Source organism: Taeniopygia guttata, chromosome 2 (genome assembly GCF_048771995.1).
Source record: "Taeniopygia guttata chromosome 2, bTaeGut7.mat, whole genome shotgun sequence".
In the NCBI taxonomy this organism is placed as follows: Eukaryota; Metazoa; Chordata; class Aves; order Passeriformes; family Estrildidae; genus Taeniopygia; species Taeniopygia guttata.
The window spans coordinates 3464806-3485629 of NC_133026.1; the positions used below are offsets into that span (position 1 = coordinate 3464806).

The 20824-nt window shown below is 38.9% G+C and overlaps 1 protein-coding gene across 14 annotated transcripts in view; it reads right to left on the reverse strand.

Moving 5' to 3' along the window:
- ADCYAP1R1 (ADCYAP receptor type I) overlaps positions 1-20824 on the reverse strand; it is a 144225-nt gene that overhangs the window by 67894 nt on the left and 55507 nt on the right. For 13 of the 14 annotated variants that reach the window (XM_030264180.4, XM_041714324.2, XM_041714323.2 and 10 more), the window contains one exon: positions 16512-16617. In XM_030264180.4, coding sequence (XP_030120040.2) covers positions 16512-16617 — 106 coding nt within the window. Of the gene's footprint in view, positions 1-16406; positions 16618-20824 lie in introns of those variants that run through there. The other variant, XM_072925266.1, reaches the window with a different exon arrangement.

The window sequence follows — 20824 nt, forward strand, 5'->3', positions numbered from 1 at the left end:
AATATTATCTAAGCATGCAACTGGTTGTGGTGTTGAAGTAACTGGATAGAAATAAATACATATCTATAAAATATTATATGTATTTAATATATTTTTCCCACAAGTATTAATGTACCTCACAGTGAACCTGGCTTTCAGCTAGGGCTAAAAAGGTTAAACATCTCCCCAAACTGGAGAACTGAACAGTCCACTGACAGTTTTGCCACCCTTCGTGTGATATTTGGTCCATTATGAGATTTATGGGCCTCTGAAGAAGACATCTGGAAAGATCTCTGGGATAAACAGTTGCCATGGAGACAGAGAAAGTAGAAATTTTTTAAAACTGTCTTTTTGGTAATTTGGAGTCTGCATGCCTTTGAAAATGGAGACAGGATTTAATGGCATGGAAGGAGATGAGGAGAAAATTTAACAGCAGGTCTCTTGAGCCTTGAGGATTCACAGTAATAAATTCACAGCTCCAAATCTTTTAAGTCTCAAAAGAAAAGAATGATAACATCTCTCTTTGATTTGTTCATTTCTAACTAATCTCACAACAGCACTGGAGTGGGACTAAAATGGGACACAAACCTTGAAACGGTCTCTGTGTATGAGTCTTAAAAAAATCCCAACAGAAGAGAACGGGATTTTCAATGGGAATTATTCAGGCAAAGGCTGTGGTTAATAATTGCCCAGTCAATAACATTTGTCGGGAATTTTGATTTGTTTCTAAAAGTATAAACAGACCAAAGAAAACAGGCAAGCAATAAATGACTCGAAAGAGCAACTGACCTCAAGTCTATGTGACTGATAATTTCAGAAATTAAATTAAATTGTGGTGCACATATATTAAGATCCCTCAAAAGGAATTTACAAATTATTACTATTTTTGTTTCAGGGTAGCTCTGGGTGTTAAAAGATTTTCTGCTCTTCTTTACAGCTGGAAAACAAAACCAAACAAGCCACAAGAAATTGTGACACTGAACTCTAAATGGCTCTCCAGAATTCTAAAACCAAGCTGCCCCTTCATATTCTGACTCCTGCTCCCCACCTTCTTGCTCTTCTGTTATTTATAAATAGAATTATCTGTGTGGAAAATGTAGGAGAGGGTAACTTATAAATGATCTTGGGCCAAATTCACTCCTGATGTAAGCAGAGTGACGCCAGTGGGGACACTCCTGAGAGGCATTTATTCCTTGTTTACTCCTTCAAACCTTCAGAGGATGAGAAATGACTGAATTAAAGAACTTAATTTCTTCCAGCGTGCAAATTCCATAACCTGTCCTCAAAATCGTTCTAGTGGTGAGTCAAACAACTCCTTATTAGAGCTCGTGGGACCTCATGGTCTAGTGGAGGAAACAAAGGAAATAAATCCACTATCAACAGCCAGTCCAGCAATCCCCTGTTACGGGGATGTGCACATGCTGCATTTCATGCTCCTGAGGAGGAACACAATGTCAGAGTCTAACAAAGTCTAACAATGTATTCAGAGAGTGGAAAAAAAAATAACACTGCAAATTCAGTGTGATCCAGCCTCATTGGAAATGGTATGAACAGTGTAGAAAGTGTCAGAAGTATTTATGTTTAGGTACAAGGAACACGGTAAGAAAATGCCCAGAAAACCACAGGAAGACCCAAAATTACAGTTGTGTAAATGCAAAACCTGAATAAATAGAGACATGATGATTCCTCTTTGCTTGTCTTTGGACCAGAAGAAGTGTGATGGGTCTGGCTTTCTTTGTTTAAAGGCTGGCAAGATACACAAAGAAATAGGAAGTGGTTGCCAAGAAGACTTGACAATTTATGGTCAATTTACAGGAGCAGTAACAGCAACATACAGAGATACGGATCAAACCTTCAGCAGTGCTGGGTTAGTCACTACCTCCATAAAAGTCATTGATGGAATCATCAAAGGAAAAAGTATTTTGAAAAGAATGTGGATTTTAACAATATTTCTGAAAAAACCCAAAAAGCTGCACATCCTCAATTTTGTATGGCTTACTCCTGTAAATAAAGAGTTAATTCCAAAAGATCTAATAAGTTTCTCCATGTCTAAAGCATCTACAAAGTAGAGATTAATTGATTTAGAAAATTTAGAGATGGGTTAAAATAGAAATATGAAAGGTAAGTATATTATTATTCCTTCTTTCCCTCTTCCTATTAGGAGTTAAAGATAAGTAGAAAGGAAAGTCTTCTGTAGTACTTCTCACAAATATGTGTGGGCAGGTAATTACTCTCCCATATGAAGTAATAAATAACTATGAAAATTTGCATACATCTAATCAATCTTTTTAGTTGGAATATGGAATCATTATGGAAAAATGGAAAATAATCCTAAAGGGACCTGTGGTGTTCACAGAGATCATTCCTTGCACCCAGGCAAAAGAAACCATAACTGAATTATCTAAAAGGAATTTGGGGAGTTCTCATTGTCTGTGACATTTGTATGAGCTGGACAAAGCATGAAAAAAGTGTGTAACAGGGCATAATTCTGTGTGCTTGAGTTACAAAGATCCAGAAATTTCTTTATGTTCCAGTCACTTGAGAATTTTTGCCTTGCAGGGTTGGCAATAATTTCAGTGTAATATATAAAGACAATAATAAATTTCTTCCTGATATTCTATGAATGAACAGATATTCTGTTATTTAGCAGATTTACAATTAAATCCTGATGTAAACCTCAGTTAGATATAAGTTTTTATAACTGTAGGTGTGTATTTATGCAGGTATAGATTATAGGTTTATATTTATATTTGTCTTCAGATAGATTTATCTGTCCACAGTCTATTTGAGAAACAGATAGAAAAAATTAGGAAGCGCAAAAAAAAGACACTCAGTTTATAACCCAAGTGAGAAATCTCATCTGCTGTAACCACACCACTGGAAAATCTCTTTATCAGTTCTCAGTCCAGTGGAATAATGGGAAACAAATCAGCAATTCTGGTCTGTCCTGCATGAAGACAATTATGAAATGCTCTTGCTGACTGGGAGCACTCTGTTTAATTCTGTTCAGGATTAATCAGTTGTGATAACACTGGTTTCTGGTGTGGGTAGTTTGCAAGTTAGCAGAGAAGGGGTGGAATTCCATTAGTCATTATTTTTTTACGGCCAAAAACCTGGAGCAGAATCAAGTCCTTTCCTGTATTGGGAAAATGGATGAGGCACGTTCTTAAAATATACCCAACAATCCTTCAGAGCATTTTATCAATTGTTTGTGCTCATTATTTCAATTTGGCTTTGCTCTTGGCATATGGCTTGGGCATACTCATTACACACACCAATAATTGTTTTTCTCCTCTAAAGCATTTCCTTGTACATTGACTTCTGTGTCCAGTAATTTTTCCAGCCAGGTCCTGGCTGGTCACTCAGTGATGGATTCTTCCAGCCTTGCCTTTTGTTTGGGTTGTGATTTGCACTTGTGTTGTTTCACTCTGCTCCCTTCGATTTGTTTTGCTGCAAAAGGACACAAACCAATCGATTCCAGCAGCTCTGGGAGCAGGAAATGTATGGCTTGATTACCAAAAGTGCAAGCTGCCGTGGAAGTATGAAATGGCTTTCAGGATAATCAGAAAAGCAAGGAAAAGGATCAATAAGAAAAGCATCTGCAGGTGCTTGTCCTCAAGACTCAACTCTCTGCTCTTGAAGAGTGAAAATGGTCTTGTTCAACCAATGTCCAACTATTTGTGTAAAGTTCCCCTTTGGTTAGCCAAAAGAGCAACAAAAAAAAAAAAAACCCCAAAAAAACCCCAAAAACAAAGAAACAAACAAAAAACAAACAACAAAAAACAAACAGAACCCATCAAAATCAAAACAAACAAAACAACAACCCCCCCAAAAAACAAAACAAAAAACCCCCAACCAATCAAAAAACCCCAAACAACCCAACAACCAAAACACCAACAAGAAAACAAAATAACATCTAAGAACACTGAAAATAAGAGGAATTCCAGGACTGGCAAGTGAAATAGGCAGTTCAGCTCTCTGAGATTATGGATAGACCTTCAGTGGGACTCAGCTTGCTTATTAAGGCACCTTAATAAGGTTTTTTAATATGCAAACCGAATGTAAATCTCTGTATCTATCAACTCTACAAGGAGCCTTGGGAGACTCACCAGCTAATTTAGCAAATAATTTAGATGTCTGACATCCAGTGATGCAGTTTTTCCCCAAGGGGGGCATTTTTTCCCTAAATACAGAACCCAGCACAGTTCTCTCCCCTGAAACAGAAATGCCTGTTGGATTCAGTTGAGATAGAATTGAGAGCAGCAGAATTCCACCTGTTCTTGATGCTGGCAGCAGAACCCTTCCACTGCCAGCTGGGGATTGACTGCTCTAATTTTGGTAAAAAATGTGTTTACTTAAGGAATCATCAAAATTTTAAAGGTGTGACTTGTCAAAGATCTTTTTGAAAAACAAGATGATCATAGCTATAAATTTTTTATTAGCTGGGAAATGAGGCTTTTTGGGTATTTCCACATGGCTCGAGGCTCAAAAATTATTCAAGTTCAAACTAAAAATGCCTCTAAACTCCATGTTTACAATGTTGTGCAAGAGACAGGTAATTGCTTTGATTCATCTGTAAATAATTTATAAGACATGATACATTCATTGAGCTGTCAAAATCGTGAGCCTTCATGGCATCTGGGAGCAAAATTCACAAAGGAAAAATAGGAGGAAAGAACATTTATTTTAACGGATCAATTTGAAGTCTTGTTGGCAAGTTTTCTAAATTCTACTCCTTTCCAACTATTTTGCAGGAATAATGGTTATACTGGAAAAGAGATGGATTCTAATGTTCAACATTCCTGTTGATAGGAAATGAAGGAAAATTAGATGACACATCAATAGGGCACAAAGTCTTCTATCTTAGTTCTGAAGTATCTTAATATATTTTCTTAAAATAATTATAAAATGTAGTCTGGTCAAATCAACTTTTTTTCTCTTTTTTTTAATTTTTTTTATTTTTTCTTTTTTCATAGGAAAGCCTACACGTCCGCTTTAGACAAATATTCTACTTTCAGCCAGCTAAAGTGAGATTAATTTCACCTTTAAACCCAAGAGTGACATTGCTAAAGAATTCCTGCACCACAGAATAACTTGTTTCTGTGGTGGAACTCATATTAGAAAATGAAATCTCAAGCTGGGAAGCAGAACAGCACAGGCCAAGTTAATTTGTTTTCTTGCACAGAATGCAAAATTCTCCTCTCTGGAAGGCAATATTGCCACATATTAAGCTTTATGACCCCCAAAACAAAATACAAATTCTTTTTTCTTTCATTTCTTCTACAAAGGACAGGAAAAATTACATGACAGAGTTTATACTTCCTTGTTCCCTCCTTCTCTTGTGAGGAATTTGGCGAAGGAATTGCACATTTTTCATTCCCTGCCTTTTTTCAGGAGCAAATTTCCAGATGCACTCTGAGCCACCAGTGCTGGACAGCAGTTCATGGTCAAAGCCAAGGATCTCCCTTCCCCACTCTCATCCTCCTTTTCTGCACAGAAACTACAAGAAAATACGATGAAGATTGGACCCACAGTTCCTCCTCCCTTTTCTTCCACTGGTGGAAAAGGCCAAGAACTTTGTGTAAAAAAAATAAAACTTAGTAAGGGCTCAAGGAGTTGATATCTATGGAAAATTTTGGCTTGGAAAGAACCTTAAGGACCATTTAATTCCAATTCCCCTGCCATGGGCATAGAATATATCAATGTGACTTAGTGCAGCTGCTTTTTGAGGGTAAATAGGGCTGAATTATCTCATTTTTGCCATGCTGAGATAAGTATATACAGTGATTTTTCTACCACTTAGCAGGCAGAGCAGTTAAAAACTTGTTACAGCTCTGTAACTTGCTCGTCCATCTGAAGATGATTTAACTTACTGTGCTTCAGTTTTATTTTGCTGAGGAAAAATCAATATGCAAAGCCTGTCAGGAGTCCAAATTATTACACTTATTCAGCTGCATGTATTATTGAGTAGGCAGTTCCCTGTAATGAAGTTCTTGGCTTAAGTTTGTGAGGTATATTAAGAAGTAGTGGATGTAGCACAGAAGGAGCTGCAACAAGAAATTTAATTGTACAGTTGGGCAGTTTTAAGCACTGGCCACCTCTGTGAGAATATCAGTGTGTGGTGAAATCTCACAGGAAAAAAACTCTTTCAGGGTAAGAACAGGCTAAGAAAACTCTCTTGAGTCTTTGGTCTAACAACATTTTATTCACAGCTAAAATTTTCCAAGTGATCCTAGAGTACAGGAAAATAGAAAAAGAAGTGATTTAAGAAGAAATGTCAGAATGTTCCTCCAGGAACACAATGTTGGTGAAGAGGTGATTCTTAAGTGGGCACAGAAAAATCTTCCAATCCAAGTTATCAAAAGAAAGCCTCAAAATTATCAACAGAATGCCCTGGGGATTTCTTCCTGCCCATTCTTGCTCCCATCACTTTTATTGTTCTCTGAGCAGACAACCATTCCTGTGAACAAAGGAAGCAGCACCTGGCAAATGTGCTTTCCAGAGTGGGATTTAATAGACCATTGCCAACATCTACATTTGAATGGCCCTCAAAGTTTTTGTGGGGATAGATTGATGCCTTAAGTTTTAGCTTTTGCATTTTCCAGATTCTGTACTGCATTGGTATAGAACTCTGAACTTCATGAAAGTGTTAGCAAGCTCTCCTCACAGTTCAGTCACACAAAACAATCCTTTTCCAGCCTGGGAATCAAGGACACTATTGCAGCTTAAGGCCCAAAATGTACCAACAGCAGTGAATTGAGGAGAGCAATTTGGGAGGATGGGACTGCATCACCTGAAGCTGTAATTGAGCAATTAACCCCAATATGGAAATGGACCAAAATTTATAAAAGTGTGAAAATTCATGACTTGGAGTCCATCTTGGGTGGAGCCACAGCCTGGCTCTTGTACTGCCGCAGGTGTATCCTTTGAAGGCCTTTTAATAAATCCCTGCTTTATTTCTTTAACTCTGTCTAGCCTCTGGTCCAGGTCAGCCTCTTTAGGCATCAGATAGGAACAGGCAACTCTGGAGAACATTGTCCTCACTGGAAAGTAAATTTTCAAAATGCATCCCATGAGTCACTCCCCAAAAAGCAGCTTTTTGTCCTTGGACCGGGAGGGCAGATTTTGGGCAATAGCCAATCTGGAAACACCTAAGGCACAGAAACCTCAAGTTCTGTGAGGAAAACTCACAGAATCCCAGAATATCCTGAGTTAGAAGGGACACACAAGGATCATGGAGTCCAGCTGCTGGACAAGAAAAATACTTTTTACTAACAAACCGAGTAATTGGCAAGAAAGCTACTAACCAACTGGAGACTGCATAAAAAAGGAGAACATGCAGCAATAAAAAAAGCCTTTGATACATTGCTCAGTGTGTTGTTTCTACCCATCTCTACAACACATTTGCAGGATCTTTAGGAAAACACAATCTCCATGCAAGGAAAAGTGCAGCAGCTGCCTGCTGGGATAGAGTAGTGGTTTAAAAGAAGTTGACCATCACAGATCACTAATCAATTATCACTCATAATTCACATACTAATTATCACTCACTTATAATTCAGGTGACTCCTTAACAGTTTTTTGGGGATTTTTTTTTAGCTTTGGTACTACAGACATTAAGAATTCGATGAATGCATGTTATCACAGCTTCCAGCTGCTCATGACTACAGATTAAACCATCGCTCATTAATTGGGTATTATTGATGCTCATCATTAATTTTTCAACTGTAGTGGCCTGGTAGAACATGATTGCAATTACATGTGCTGCTCCCAATTGCTTGGGACAGCATGAATTAGAAGAGTACCCACATCTCAGAAGTAAAATCAGTTGCAAAGGCATCTAAAATCAAGGAATTATGGAATGGGTTGGTTTGGAAGGGACCTTAAAGATCACCTCATTCCACCCCACCATGGGCAGGGACGCTTTACACTAGACCAGGTTGCATCTACTACACAGTGCATTTGAAAATGTTCATTAAAAACCCCAAACCAAGCAACCAACCAAGTAAAAATAAACAAAACACAAATTAAAAACCCCACTGAAAAGAAACAATAGATGATGAAAACCCTCATGCTTTAATAGTCTCTGCATAAACTGGAAAGAAATTGTTCCCTTTGCTCTAGATCATCATGTACACCATGAACTAGATGGTCAGAGTGGTCTTCTTGATAATATTTAAGTCTGGACCAAAGAAAAGAGAGGATTTAATAAACTGGATGTCTCCATAGAAACAAGGATCTCACAGGTGGAACTGTGTAAACAATGCATATTTTATTTTTAAACACACCATGCACAAAAATCACATTCTGTTCAATTAAGTGAGAGTTTTTCCTTCATCTTGTCTGACATGAAAACAAAGAGCCAGACAGGCAGAGAGGAAATTTCATTTTTAGCTTTTTATCTTGAATTTTATCATTTCTTTACTTCTTATCCTTAATTCAATTTAAGTACCAATACCTCTGAAACAATGTTCTGTTGAACAGAACAATATGAAATGGCCATATATTTTCATTTTCCAAATTTGTTAATGGTTGCTATTTTCCAGCCTTAATTATTTTAACATGCAACCTGAGCCTGCATTTTTCAATGACTAAACTGCTTGCAGAGAAATACTTTTATTCAATCTGGTTCCCAGAAACTCATCTTATCCGAGTCATTATCTTACCCAGCTGCCTGGACAAATTCTAATTCACCTTTCATTTTCTCTTAACTCATGTTCTTTGCCTGTTACACAGGGACTTCCTGGCAATTCTGGAGATGACAAAAGTAATGGCTTTGAAAGAACCAGCTGGGAATTATCACAATGAATACACTATGGGATGGGAACAGTAGCTCATACACATGTTTCACAGCTAATGGTGTTTTAAAGTTGTAGGTATTAAATTCCAGTACTTTTCTTTCCATTTTTTTTTTCTGAATGGAAGTCCAGCAAATACTGAGAAGATGACTAAACTCAGATTTATCATCAGGGCATGCAAAGGTGGCAGTCCTTGTTTAAACAACCAAAGTGTGCTCCTGCTGCCGGGGAGATAATAGAAATTTCTGCCCCATTACAGCAATTTTTGCATCTTTTTTTCTCTGAGTCATATTCCCTGACCATCCCCGGGCTGATGATCACCTTGCCTAAGCTTTAACCAGGTTAGGGAATCCGTAGGGTTTAACTCATCCTCTTCTTGAACCAGGAGAGGGATAAAAGGCCATTAGAGGGAACGATTTATCCCCAAATGTCAGGAACCCAGCGCTGGAAAGGAACAGCTCCAAGGAAGGACCCACAGCTCTACTTAATTTAGGTTCAGACTTAATTTAGGTCAGAGATCTGAGGTGTTATTCCCTAAAATCCACAGCTCTACGGGGTTTAGACTTTGTTCAGGTCAGAGAATTGGGGTGCTATTCACTAAAACCCAGAGAGACAAATTCTGTGCCTGGAGACAAATCAGTGAAAAAGAACTTGCAAGGTTTGAGGTTAAGATTCTTATGGCAGAGACTGAAGTCACCACATCTATCCTGTGTGCTGTGGGAAACCCACAGCAGAGCTGTGCCCGGGGGATGCAGGACACACCTGTGGGACTGCAAACTCCACCTCTTTGCCATGGTTTAGCTCATCCATGGATAGCACACAGCTCTGAAGATAAGAGGGCACTCTATTTAGGAATTATTTTATTGAAAATGAAACCCACACGACGAAGGAGTATTTGTTTCTTTTTGCCAGGGTTGGGATTAAATTGCAAGGTGGTATTTCATGTTGGGACTCAGATGTTCTACATCACTCTATATCAGGGTTTGCAGCACTTCACTCTGACAAACTAAAAATGGAACCCCATCTCTCTCTCTACGAGGCCTTTGAAGGATAAACTGTCCAATTAAATGACACATAAATTATTTTTACTTTTGACCTAGCAACCTTTGGCCACAATGGGGATTTTTTTATCCAATTACACAAAACCACCCAAACCCACGAAGAAGGTGAGGAAGAAGGAGCAGCATCCACCCCAAAACCTCCATCTTGCTTTATATCTATTCCTGCATTCTAAACCCTTAAACTCTGAGTTTCCCACCCTGTGATATCACACACTTCTATTCAAACTCCACACCCACAATCCCAGTTCTGCCATTCCATTTTGGAAGCTTCTCCACAGCCTCAGGTCAATGCAGTGTTCTCCTGGGGGTCAGTGCCTGTCAGCCCAGAAAGTCTGAAATTCTCAGCAACCAAGGGTTCCAACAACACAATTCCAACCACACTGTGATCCCTGATTGAGAATAGCCCAGAGAGTCCCAGGCTAGTGGCAATCCAGCTGGGCCTGGAAGAAAAAGCTGTAGGATCACACAAACTCTAATTCTCCTCCCAGCACCATGGGAGTTACAATGCCAAAGGAATATCCCTGCTCATCTGCTATTAATATTATGTCTAGGATGTGGGTGGTATTTGAATCCCTCTTTCCAGGAATTCTTCACCAAAAAGTTATTATTGTAATGTTTGTCCCCCCAGGCAGTCTAGGTAAATACTGCTTGGCTGTGTATTCAAGAGGAATAAGAAAAAAACATCCTGGAGGCTTTTCCAAGAAATCTGGTGGTTCATCCATTTGATGTTTGTCCTGTCTGCACCCTTGTCTGGCAGAAAACTTTTCCTTAAATTATTCCAGGGCAGTTTGACTGTGACAACTTTCTTTCCCCTTGCTAAGCTGATGCTGAACATTTTCAATGCCAGTGCACTTCCAGGGTTTCAGCCTCACTGATGTGGCTGAATTCACAGTAAGTCAGCATCAACCATTTTAGCTTCAGCTGCTCCATTTGAGGAAAAGATCCTTTATGGAGCCAGAAGCTTGGTTTATGCCTAGAAAAATGAAGATTTTGGTCATTATCACCAACAGAATTCATTCAATCCAACTTCAGACATCCACAACAATTGTGTTAGTAGGCAAAGCACAAAAATGGGCATTTATCATACAACCTTCTCAGCAGAAGGTGGATGCAAAAGCAGGGCAAGTGTAAGTTCTGTAAGTATTTGTCTCAGGGAGTTCCAAGTTCTGATTTTGACCTCTTGACTATAAATGCAGTTTCAATATCTAGCACTGATAAGGATCTCTCTACTTTATTTTAAAACCCATTTTGAGGTGACATGAATTCATCCACTCTATTTGGTAAACAAACTTAGAGAATCCTAGAATGGTTTAGGTGGGAAGGGACCTTAAAGTTCATCCAGTTCCCAACCCCAGCCATGGGGACACCTTCCACTGTCCCAGTGCTCAAATCCCCATCCAAACTGGTCTCGGATACTTCCAGGGATACAGGGGCAGCCACAGATTCTCTGGGTACCCTGTGCCAGAGCCTCCCCACCCTGACAGGGAAGAATTAACTCCCAATATTTAATCTAAATCTCCCCTTTTTCACTTTAAACCATTCCCCTTTTCCCAAAAAACATCTAAAAAGCATGATGATAAAGTCAAGAGAAATTCAACAAAGAGGTAAAGAATGAACCAATACTTGGAACATGAAGTAAGTGAAGAACTTTTCCTTGCATTTGCCTGAGAAAAAGCAAAGTTTGATCACAGCTTGGGTCCCAAAGGGTGCATAGGATATTTGTTCAGACAAAGACTCTACAGAATGGATACCAGAAATAAGCACAGACCCCGTGTCTGTCATCACATGCCCCTGGCTTCTCCCTTGAAATTCTTCCTTGTTCCTAGCAGCTCTAATATGAATTTAGTAAAGACACTTTATGCAGTATCACATGGATAAATCCATCGGTGCCCAAAAAAAGCATCTTTGACCAAGGAGAGATGGATCCATAGAAATCAAAGTGATCTAGGTCTGTATTCTACTTTACAAGGAGCCACAGAGAAAACTTTCTGGTTATAGAGACATTTTCTTATCTATGCCCTTCCAACTCTAGGAATTAATTTGCTTGGATTCAATCCTAGTCCTGTTGTTCTTGGGCACAGCTGCTTCAATAAGGGAGACACAGTGAAGTAATGTCTTCCCAGCGGTGCCAGGGGAAATAACAGCAGATAATTCAAAGGCTCTGAGAGAAAAAGAAGTTGATAAGACACTCAATAAAAAATGTGAAACTGAAAAAAAAAACCTGCTCCATCATCTTTGTGTGATGGAAACATAATTCAAAATCTCTCCTTGCATCACCACGCTGCCTCCTAATTACCATGTCCTACCCCCTGGTGCCCTTACCAGTTTCTTTCCTGCTGATTTACAGGGTAAATTTAACAAGAATTCAGTGTGATTCCTTGCAGGAATCATCACATCCCTTCAAATCCTTATTTCCTTTCAATTCCTTGACATGCCTGGGAATGTTGCTTCCTCTCTATATTTTTCAGAGGAAGGACAGGAGGAGTGGGATGGAAACAAGGGCTGCAAGTGAAAGAACCACATAATCACCAACAAGGCCTCATCACTTCTTCTATTCAAATTCTTGTGCTGAGTTCACTTCTGGCACACCTTGGCTCAGTGCATTTTAGGCACTTTCAACACTAAATTGTAGACACACATCTGCAAATCACTCAAGGAACTCTCTCACTATTTAAGAGGGAGCCATGCTCAAGGGACAAGTCTGGAATATCTGGTTCCAGCAGGGGAAAGCAAGACAGGGAACAGGATGGGAAAAATTATTTCATGCCAATCTATGGTTCTCCGTTTCATCAGCAGGCTTCTTTCAATCACAATTCAGATTTCTGGGGTAATCCAGATCTCCAGCATGACCTAGTCAATATAATAAAGACAGAAGCTAAAGGCAGGATTTTTCTGATCAAATGTAGACACCTAAATGTGATTATTTAGAGCTGACACGGTCAACCTTTATTCCATGTGTCCAGAGAGAAAAAACAGACATCATCTAATCTATGTTGAGAATGAAATAAATTATGTCTCAGGCTCTGCTTGGTAAACACCAGAACTACAAACTGAGGAAGGCAACTTGTTCATTTGTAGTGCAGATGCAATTGCAGGTATCAACATTTAATTAGATAAATCCCCTACTAAATGCACCTAAGCCAGGAAACTCTCATTAATATCTGAGTAACTCCTGTGTCAGTCATTCCTAGCCCCAGGGCTGGGAACAGGTCAGAAGAGTCTGGATGGGAGAAATAGAAATAAAAAAGGGTGCATGTGGATCAGCAGTGAGATTTATCAATTCTGATCTGGAGAAAATACCTGGAGGGTTGGTGAGAGCTAGAAGAGGGTCCAGCACAAACTGGGGCAGCTCCACAGTAGGAAAGGGATGAAAACACAAACAAAGGAAATTGGAAACACTGATGTAAGAAATAGCCTGGCACCACTGCCTGGGGAAGTTGAGTATGGAGTAATCACTGCTCTCCTTCCTCTCTTGTCTGCCTTTGGCTTTCATTACTCCCCTTTATCAGTTTAATTCTTCCTCCAGAGCAAGGGAGTCAGATTCTGGGTCCTGCTGAGATTTCATTTCCTTCAAATTCTCTTTTCCATTCAGGTTGTTAGTGATGACTGAACGGGAATGGACACATAGGGTCAGCACATGCCCCTGATTTCTTCTCATATAAAGTTTCCTAAAGAATTTAAAGCATTTAAGAGGAAGAATCCATCATAAAACTAATGGAAAAAAAAAATAAACCAAACAGAAAATCTCAAGGCAATCATTGCCTCTGAAGCATTAAAGGCAGGGCCCAGCAGCAAAAGGAGAGAAAACTGCTGTGAAGAATAAAGAAATAACAAGCAGAACATCTGGGCATGAGAGGTAGAGTGGGAGAGAAAGGAGGAAACGTCAGAAACCCCATTTGGTCGACGTTTGTGTTCACTGAACACAGCAAGGGGGTAAAGCAAAGGCAGCAGAGCTGAATTCTTGCAAAATGTAGGAACCAGAAGTTGTTGTTCCTCTCTTGCCACCCAAGGATGGGGCTTCCCATGCAGAGAATTGCCAGTGCAGAAAACAAGGTCTCTGAACAGGTGCCTTGGAGAAGCACCCTAATATTTTATAATATCGTTCTAGATGGTAGAAACACATGCAGAAATACAGAAAACAGAGACTGTTCATGTTCCAGACCCAAGTTCTGTACCTGATCCTCTTTCTGTTACCTGCCACAAGAGGCAGATTTTTCTTTTAAGTCACAGTAACTTGACCATGTCCACAAGCCCCTAAAGACTTCCTAAAAGCTCATGATCCCATTTCAGACCTTGCAGCCCCACTGAGGAGAAATAAATTCTCAAAAAATTTATATATTGAATTTTTCTATGGGAATTTTCAGGCAGGAATAGTCAGAGGTAATTGTGTGCTTCTTCTCTGAATAAACAGTATTTTGTTCACCAGTCAGGAAGGATTTCTTCCTTCTTTCAGCTGTTTCTGACAAGCAAGGGAGTTATTCCCTATCTTTCTCTTTCTTTGAAAGAAACAAGCTGAAAACATTTCTCCACTGTTATCATTAGTAAGTCCTAGGGCTGAATATAAAAATAATCATATGGGGAAATTTTCATTTTTCCCAAATAAAAAATATTTGTGTGCAGAAGGAGAAAGTCAAGAGGAATCAACACCCTGAACTTCTGACTGCTTAATTTCTGGAGAGTTACTGCATCTTCAGGGAGTTTTGTTGTGAAAGATCTCCCACAAATTCAAGCAATAAGGAGGTGGTAGAATTTTGTTGATATCATTTCACTAAGGAGATCAAGCTTTGTTGAGAATGAGGTAGGCAGGATCTGGCTTGAAATAAGTATCATGAAATAATGAAAGTTGAGGCTCATGCTCAGGACTTAGAAGTGAAATGCTGTAATCCCAGAGGTGAAGCATAATAAATTTAAAACATATCTACAAAAAAAAATTTAAAAAACAATTTAAAATGCAGAGAAAAAGGAAAGCAAGCAGGATCCATGTAATAAAAATGCTTTCAAACATGAAATAACCAGAATCCTTCACGGGGAGATTAATCTCTTGGAGGGAATATGTTGGGGTTTTTTTAATTCTAAGCCATATCAGATGTAGAACTCATTGCCACAGGATGTGGGGAACAACTAAAAGATGCTCGATGAGCCTGGGAAAAATCTTCCCAGTGATTCAGCAAATACTGGGGGAGCAGAACAGGGAGCAGCTGGGTTCTGCTCGGAGTGAGAGCCTGAAAGGATCCAGGCCCTTCCTGCCTGAGTGGGTGGTACAATTTCATCCCATTGAGATGCAAAAGCTTTTTCCAATGGCTCTGGGCTTCCTCCATCTCCGTCCTTTCCATTTGGGAGAGGCAGGGAGAGGAGTTCAGTGTGAATAGTCCCCAGCTGTCAGGGTTATTCTGCATTTGGGTGATGAAGAAATAAAAGCTGCCTGGTGAAATGGTCTCCTCTCACCTGGGGAGTTCTATGAATTCCTGAATCCAAACAATAGCCATTGCATAAAGCAGAAGAAATAGGTCTCATCATCACCATTCTGCGGGTAGGAGACAAGAAATTGGCTTTTTCCCCTTTTCTCCTTGCTCATGCCACTTCTGGACCAGGGAAAAATTGGGAACATCTTGTGTAGAGCACGAAGAGGATGTCAAAAGAAGAGGATGTCAAAACCACATCCCTGGTGGTGGAATGAACTGCCCAAGGTACGCTGAGCTCTCCTCACTTCCAGCACACCCCACAGTTCCTCTGCCCAGAGCTGGGCAGCAGAACAGAAATGAATTTAAGCATGAGATAAATAGCAGGACCTTGATGGAAACCCTCCTCTCTGATGGAAATTCTCCTAGCAGCTAAAATGCAGAACCAGGTTGCTTTAGAGGACCCTGACAACACAGATACCTGCATTCTGACCTCCCTTGCTTCTGCACTAAAACGTGCTGCAAGAAAAAGGGGAGACAAAGCTCCCCTCTTTTATCACACACAATGTGTTTTATCAGCTTTTCTCTGCGGTTTTATCAATTCCAGTCACAGCAGAAGCAGTTTGGACAGGACTCAGTAAATGGACCCTGATTTCCAATTAGTTTCTTTGTCATTCTTTGCCCTTCTCTCCTTGGTGCTGGCCACAGGCGGCTCCTGCTGCAGTCAGGAGGAAATAAGGCAGGATATTAAACTATAAATTTCTTTGCTCGCTGCCTCAGTTTCTTATCTCAGCAAAAGCACGAGTATCCTTCATCAAGATTACAACCACCACAACGTTAATCCCTGCAAAGGGCCTCAGATCATGTGAGAGATACCCAAATTATTGCTGAGATGAGGAAGGAAAATGAGTTCTCCAGAGCAGTGCTTTGTGTCACATCCTGTCCCCAAAGCTGTTGTCATTCAGGCAAAAAACATCCAGCCATCCTTTCTTTTTCGTTTACTTTTTAAAAAAATTATTATTTGTTTTGCAGACATATTGTACCCTTAAGTAGAGAAACAAATTCCTGACCTCTGATAATAACCAGGAATGGTTTCACGCACCCGCATTGATTGAATTTTTGTTTTTAATTTCCCCAAGCTCATTCAGCAGCAGTGATGCTCCTCTTACCATGAAGTGTTTGCTTTGACAGGGCTGAAAACCCCTCCAGGCATCAGAGGAAATGGTGAAAACCACTTTAAATTGTCAGCTCGAGGTGCAGGATCTGAAACTCACCCGGAGAAGAGTCATTGAGAGGGTTCAGGGCCGTCGCCCTCCGGATCTTCTCCAGACAAGTCTCTTGCTCCTTTTTAATGATGCAGTTGGAATGGGTCGCTGCAACCTGAAATACAGGGGGAAATGGGGGAAAAAAAACAGTTACAAAAATAAAATAGTTTGTCAGGTGATCAGTAAGTTTTAACAACCCACTGCAAGAAAAAAAAAACAAAAACAGAAGAATAAGAAACAAAAATATCATTTAAAGTTGAGAAAAATACCTGTAACAAACTTCATTTTCTTTCCTCTTTTTCTTCTTTTACTCCTTTTTATTCTTCTAGCAGGTCTAAGGCCTAATTAAGTAATTAAAGTTCTCATAAATTATTTGGGGGTTTTGTATTGTTCTCCAGGTCAAAACGTGATTTCTAACATATTTGTTTTATTTTATTTAATTCTTTCTTCACATAAAGCTGAATGACGGTGTGTCTAAATACAGAAATAATTTAAAGAATAAGTAGGAATAAATTTCAGCTTGGTTTGATCTTCCACCAGTTTCTTATGAATCTTTGCACAATTAATTAAAATCTCTCTGGAATCTAAACAAAATTAAAACCTGTTTCTCTTATTCTGTACACCTGTTCATTCCTCAGTGTTACCTTTATTTATTTATTTCCAGAGAATTCAAGTCAAATTCTTTTGCCAAAAATAATACAATGTCAAATAAACCAGGCTGACTTGATCCAGGCTAGAGAATATCAATTAAAGGAGAATAAAACCTCAGATTTCATGAGATCATTTTATAGGGGCATGGTTGAGGTTCAAATCCCACCAGTGAAAAACACCATGAAATTCAGTGGCCTGGCTGAAGGTGATTTGCCCCTTTCTGACCCAGACATGGGGCAGCTGAGAAGTGTTTCATTTATTCTATTTTTATTCTATTTATTTATTTTTATCCTATCTATTCTATTTATTTTTATTCTATTTATTTTTTATTCTAATTCATTTATTTTATTTTTAGTCTTATGTGAAGAGTGAGACAATAGAGATGTTGTAATTCTCACCATTACAATTAGAATTACACTTCCAAATTAATATATTTATTAAAAGACTTACCATAAATACAGACCCACAAAAATTACCAATACTTCACAAAAAACCAAGACTTTCTGATTATAAACAAAGACAGTAATAAAATTCTTAGACTTTAAATTTTTCAACTGTCATCTCAAGAAATTATAATGAAGACTGATAATTTCGGCTCTTACTTGCAATACTCCAATAATAAATCAACCAAAACCAGCAATACCTATTATTATTGCGTTACCAATAAATATAAATAAACATGTTATTTACCAAAAATTACCTTGTAAAAACTTTAACCCAGTGCCTAATGTCCTTTAGATAAAATGTATCAGCAATGAACAACCAAGGCTAATACACATTCTAAAACACCTTAGTAAAACAATTCATATTACAAGCATACTAAACACAAAACCAAATGTGACTATTATTTCTCAAGCAATTAAATTAATAACACATATAAATACTCTCACAAAAATTAAACAAACTACCTTATATCTACAAAATAAATTCATAATTACTGTTACAAATCCCCAAAATAAAAACTAACAGCCATCCATCCCTTCATAATGCAAAAACCCATCACAATATTAAAAAAATGAATTATCCCAATAGAAAACAAACAAAAAAAAATTTGTAATAATTATAATATTTGTGGTTCACTGAAGCATTTTTGTTCTTTTATTTCCCATCCCATTTCCTTCACTTTTGACAATGGAAAAACAACAGAGGAAGTGATGTGGGACCTGCTTCCCTTTATCAGCTAAGCAAACAGGGACAGAAATCCCAAAATTTCATTTACTCAGGGACAGAAATCCCCAAATTTCATCTACTCTGGGTTCTTTTGTTTCCCCATCTGCACAGTTCAACTTTCCTTCCCTCACATCCCAGGGAATGGAGTCCCAAGGCAGGTGGAATCCTTTCAGCAGCAATCCTTCCATCTTTTCTAAGCCTAAAGTGGCTCCTAAAAAAGAGGGAGAGAAACTTCTGCACGGGCACATAGTGACAGGAGAAGGAGGAATGGATTTAAAATAAAAGAAGGGGGATTCAGAGCAAGATTTAGGAAGGAATTGTTCCCTGTGAGGGTACAGGTCCCCAGAGAAGCCCCTGGATCCCTGGAAGTGTCCAAGGCCAGGCTGGACAGGACTTGGAGCAACCTGGAATAGTGGAATTTGTCCCTGCCAGGATAGGGGTTGGAATGAAATTTATCTGCAAGGTCCTTTCTAAACCACACCATCCAGTGGATCTGTAAAAATCCAGTTTGATGGTGCTTGTGCTTGTGTTGTGCTTTTGTTTGTGTGATGATGCTCTGAACCATCTGCAAACTTTTTTTTTTTTTCTTTTTTTTTCTTTTTTTTTTTTGTATATGTTAAACGCCACCACTCCTATTTCAAGGAGAGAGAGGGTTCCCTGATGAGCTCTCCTGGAAAGCTTTCCTGGCCATTTGTAGGAACTCATAATGCTGCACAGTTTCATCATCTCCAAGATCCCAGTAATAAATTTCAGCTATTTTCCCCCGAGGGACACACCAGGCACAACCATATTAGATTTGTTTGTCTTCAAAACAAACACAGCTCTGTTTTAAGGGCTCCCAAGTGCCTGGAAAAGATAAATTGTCACAGATCTCCAGGATCTCCCAGGAACATAAGGGCTTTTGCTACATCATCCCCTAAGCATCCCCAAAGATAGAGAAAATTGCATTGGCTGACATTCAAGTTCTTAGAATATCTTTTAAAAAGATAAAGGGAAATAACAAGAAAAACAGAGTTCTGCTGTTAGTGCAGGTTCACTCTCCACAGTTGCCCAGGTCTGGAGCATCCAGGGGTTGTCTCAACATACAAATGTGGCAGCTTCTATGCAGGCACAGATTAGAAAAGCTGACATTTAGTAATAATATTGTAATAATAATAATAATAATAATAATAATAATAATAATAATAATAATAATAATAATAATAATAATAATAATAATAAAAATAATAATAATAATGCATTGTTTATGCAAGCAGGACATGACTAAACAAAAGGAAATTATTCTTCACACACTTCCTGTTAACTTGCAGGACTCTTCAGCTTGAAATTGTGGATGATAAATGCCACAAATAGATGCCTATATTTATCCAAAGTCCATCCAAGGCTTTGGAGGCTAGTGAGACACCAGAACAGGTTATTCCAGGTTATTCCAGGTTATTCCAGGCTGCCTCCTCCCTGCAAGTGTCCAAGACCAGGCTGGATGGGGCTTGGAGCAAACTGGGATGGTGGAAGGTGTCCCTGCCCATGACAGGGGGTGGAACTGGATGAGCTTTAAGGTCCCTTCCAACCCAAACCATTCTGTGATTCCACTCTAGAATATTAAGAAACCCACCATGCCCCTGTTCTCAGATACATTTGATAAGAAAATTTAGATTCAATCTACAGTGAAAAGACAAGAGTGTGATTTATCGTTTTTTTGGGTTTTTTTTTTTTTTTTTGTATCTTCTTTGCTAGAGGTGTATAAAAGTCAGGACTTGGTTGATTGTAAAGGAAGACAAAGTTTTAAAGCTCAGACTTTACTGTTCTCCTTGCAGACTGGCACATTTAGTCAGAGATCTCTGACTAAACTGATGAAATTTAGTCAACTGTATCCCACTAATTCCAGCTTAGGAGGCTCAGGTATGGATAGAGAGAACACCAGAGCCACGTGCTTCACCTGTCCCTGCAGCTTTCCTCCAGCTTTCACTGTTGCCACAATATTCTAATGTGACTTCCCATCTTCATGCCATTTCGTAGCACTTCATCAACAGATTTAAAAAAAAATAATTTTGGGGAAAGTGGAAACCGAAACAGAAAGCAAAGAAAAGGAAGATGCATCACCCTCAGGGTCAGAGGAGAGAATAGGAGCTGCCTGTCATCCCTGCTAACAAGAAATTCCATATCTGGGAAAACCAAAAAGGCTTGAATTGTTCATAACAAAAGACATTATTATTCTGTTTTAATTGAAGGGATAGGACCACAAAAAAAACAATTTATTGCCCAGATAAACATCAGCCTCATAGGCTGTGAGATTTTAGAGGAGCAAGCAGTCAGCCATAGCACAGAGTAGTCACCAGTTCTTTGTTACAAGACAATACAGAACTTTATAAACCAATGGACAGTTGCCACAGGGTTTATTTTGTTTTTCTAACCTATCACCTTTACATAATTTTGCTGATTGTGGATACTTTTATCCAATGGGCTTCTCTCTCACATGCACACATATGCTTCTATTATAACTT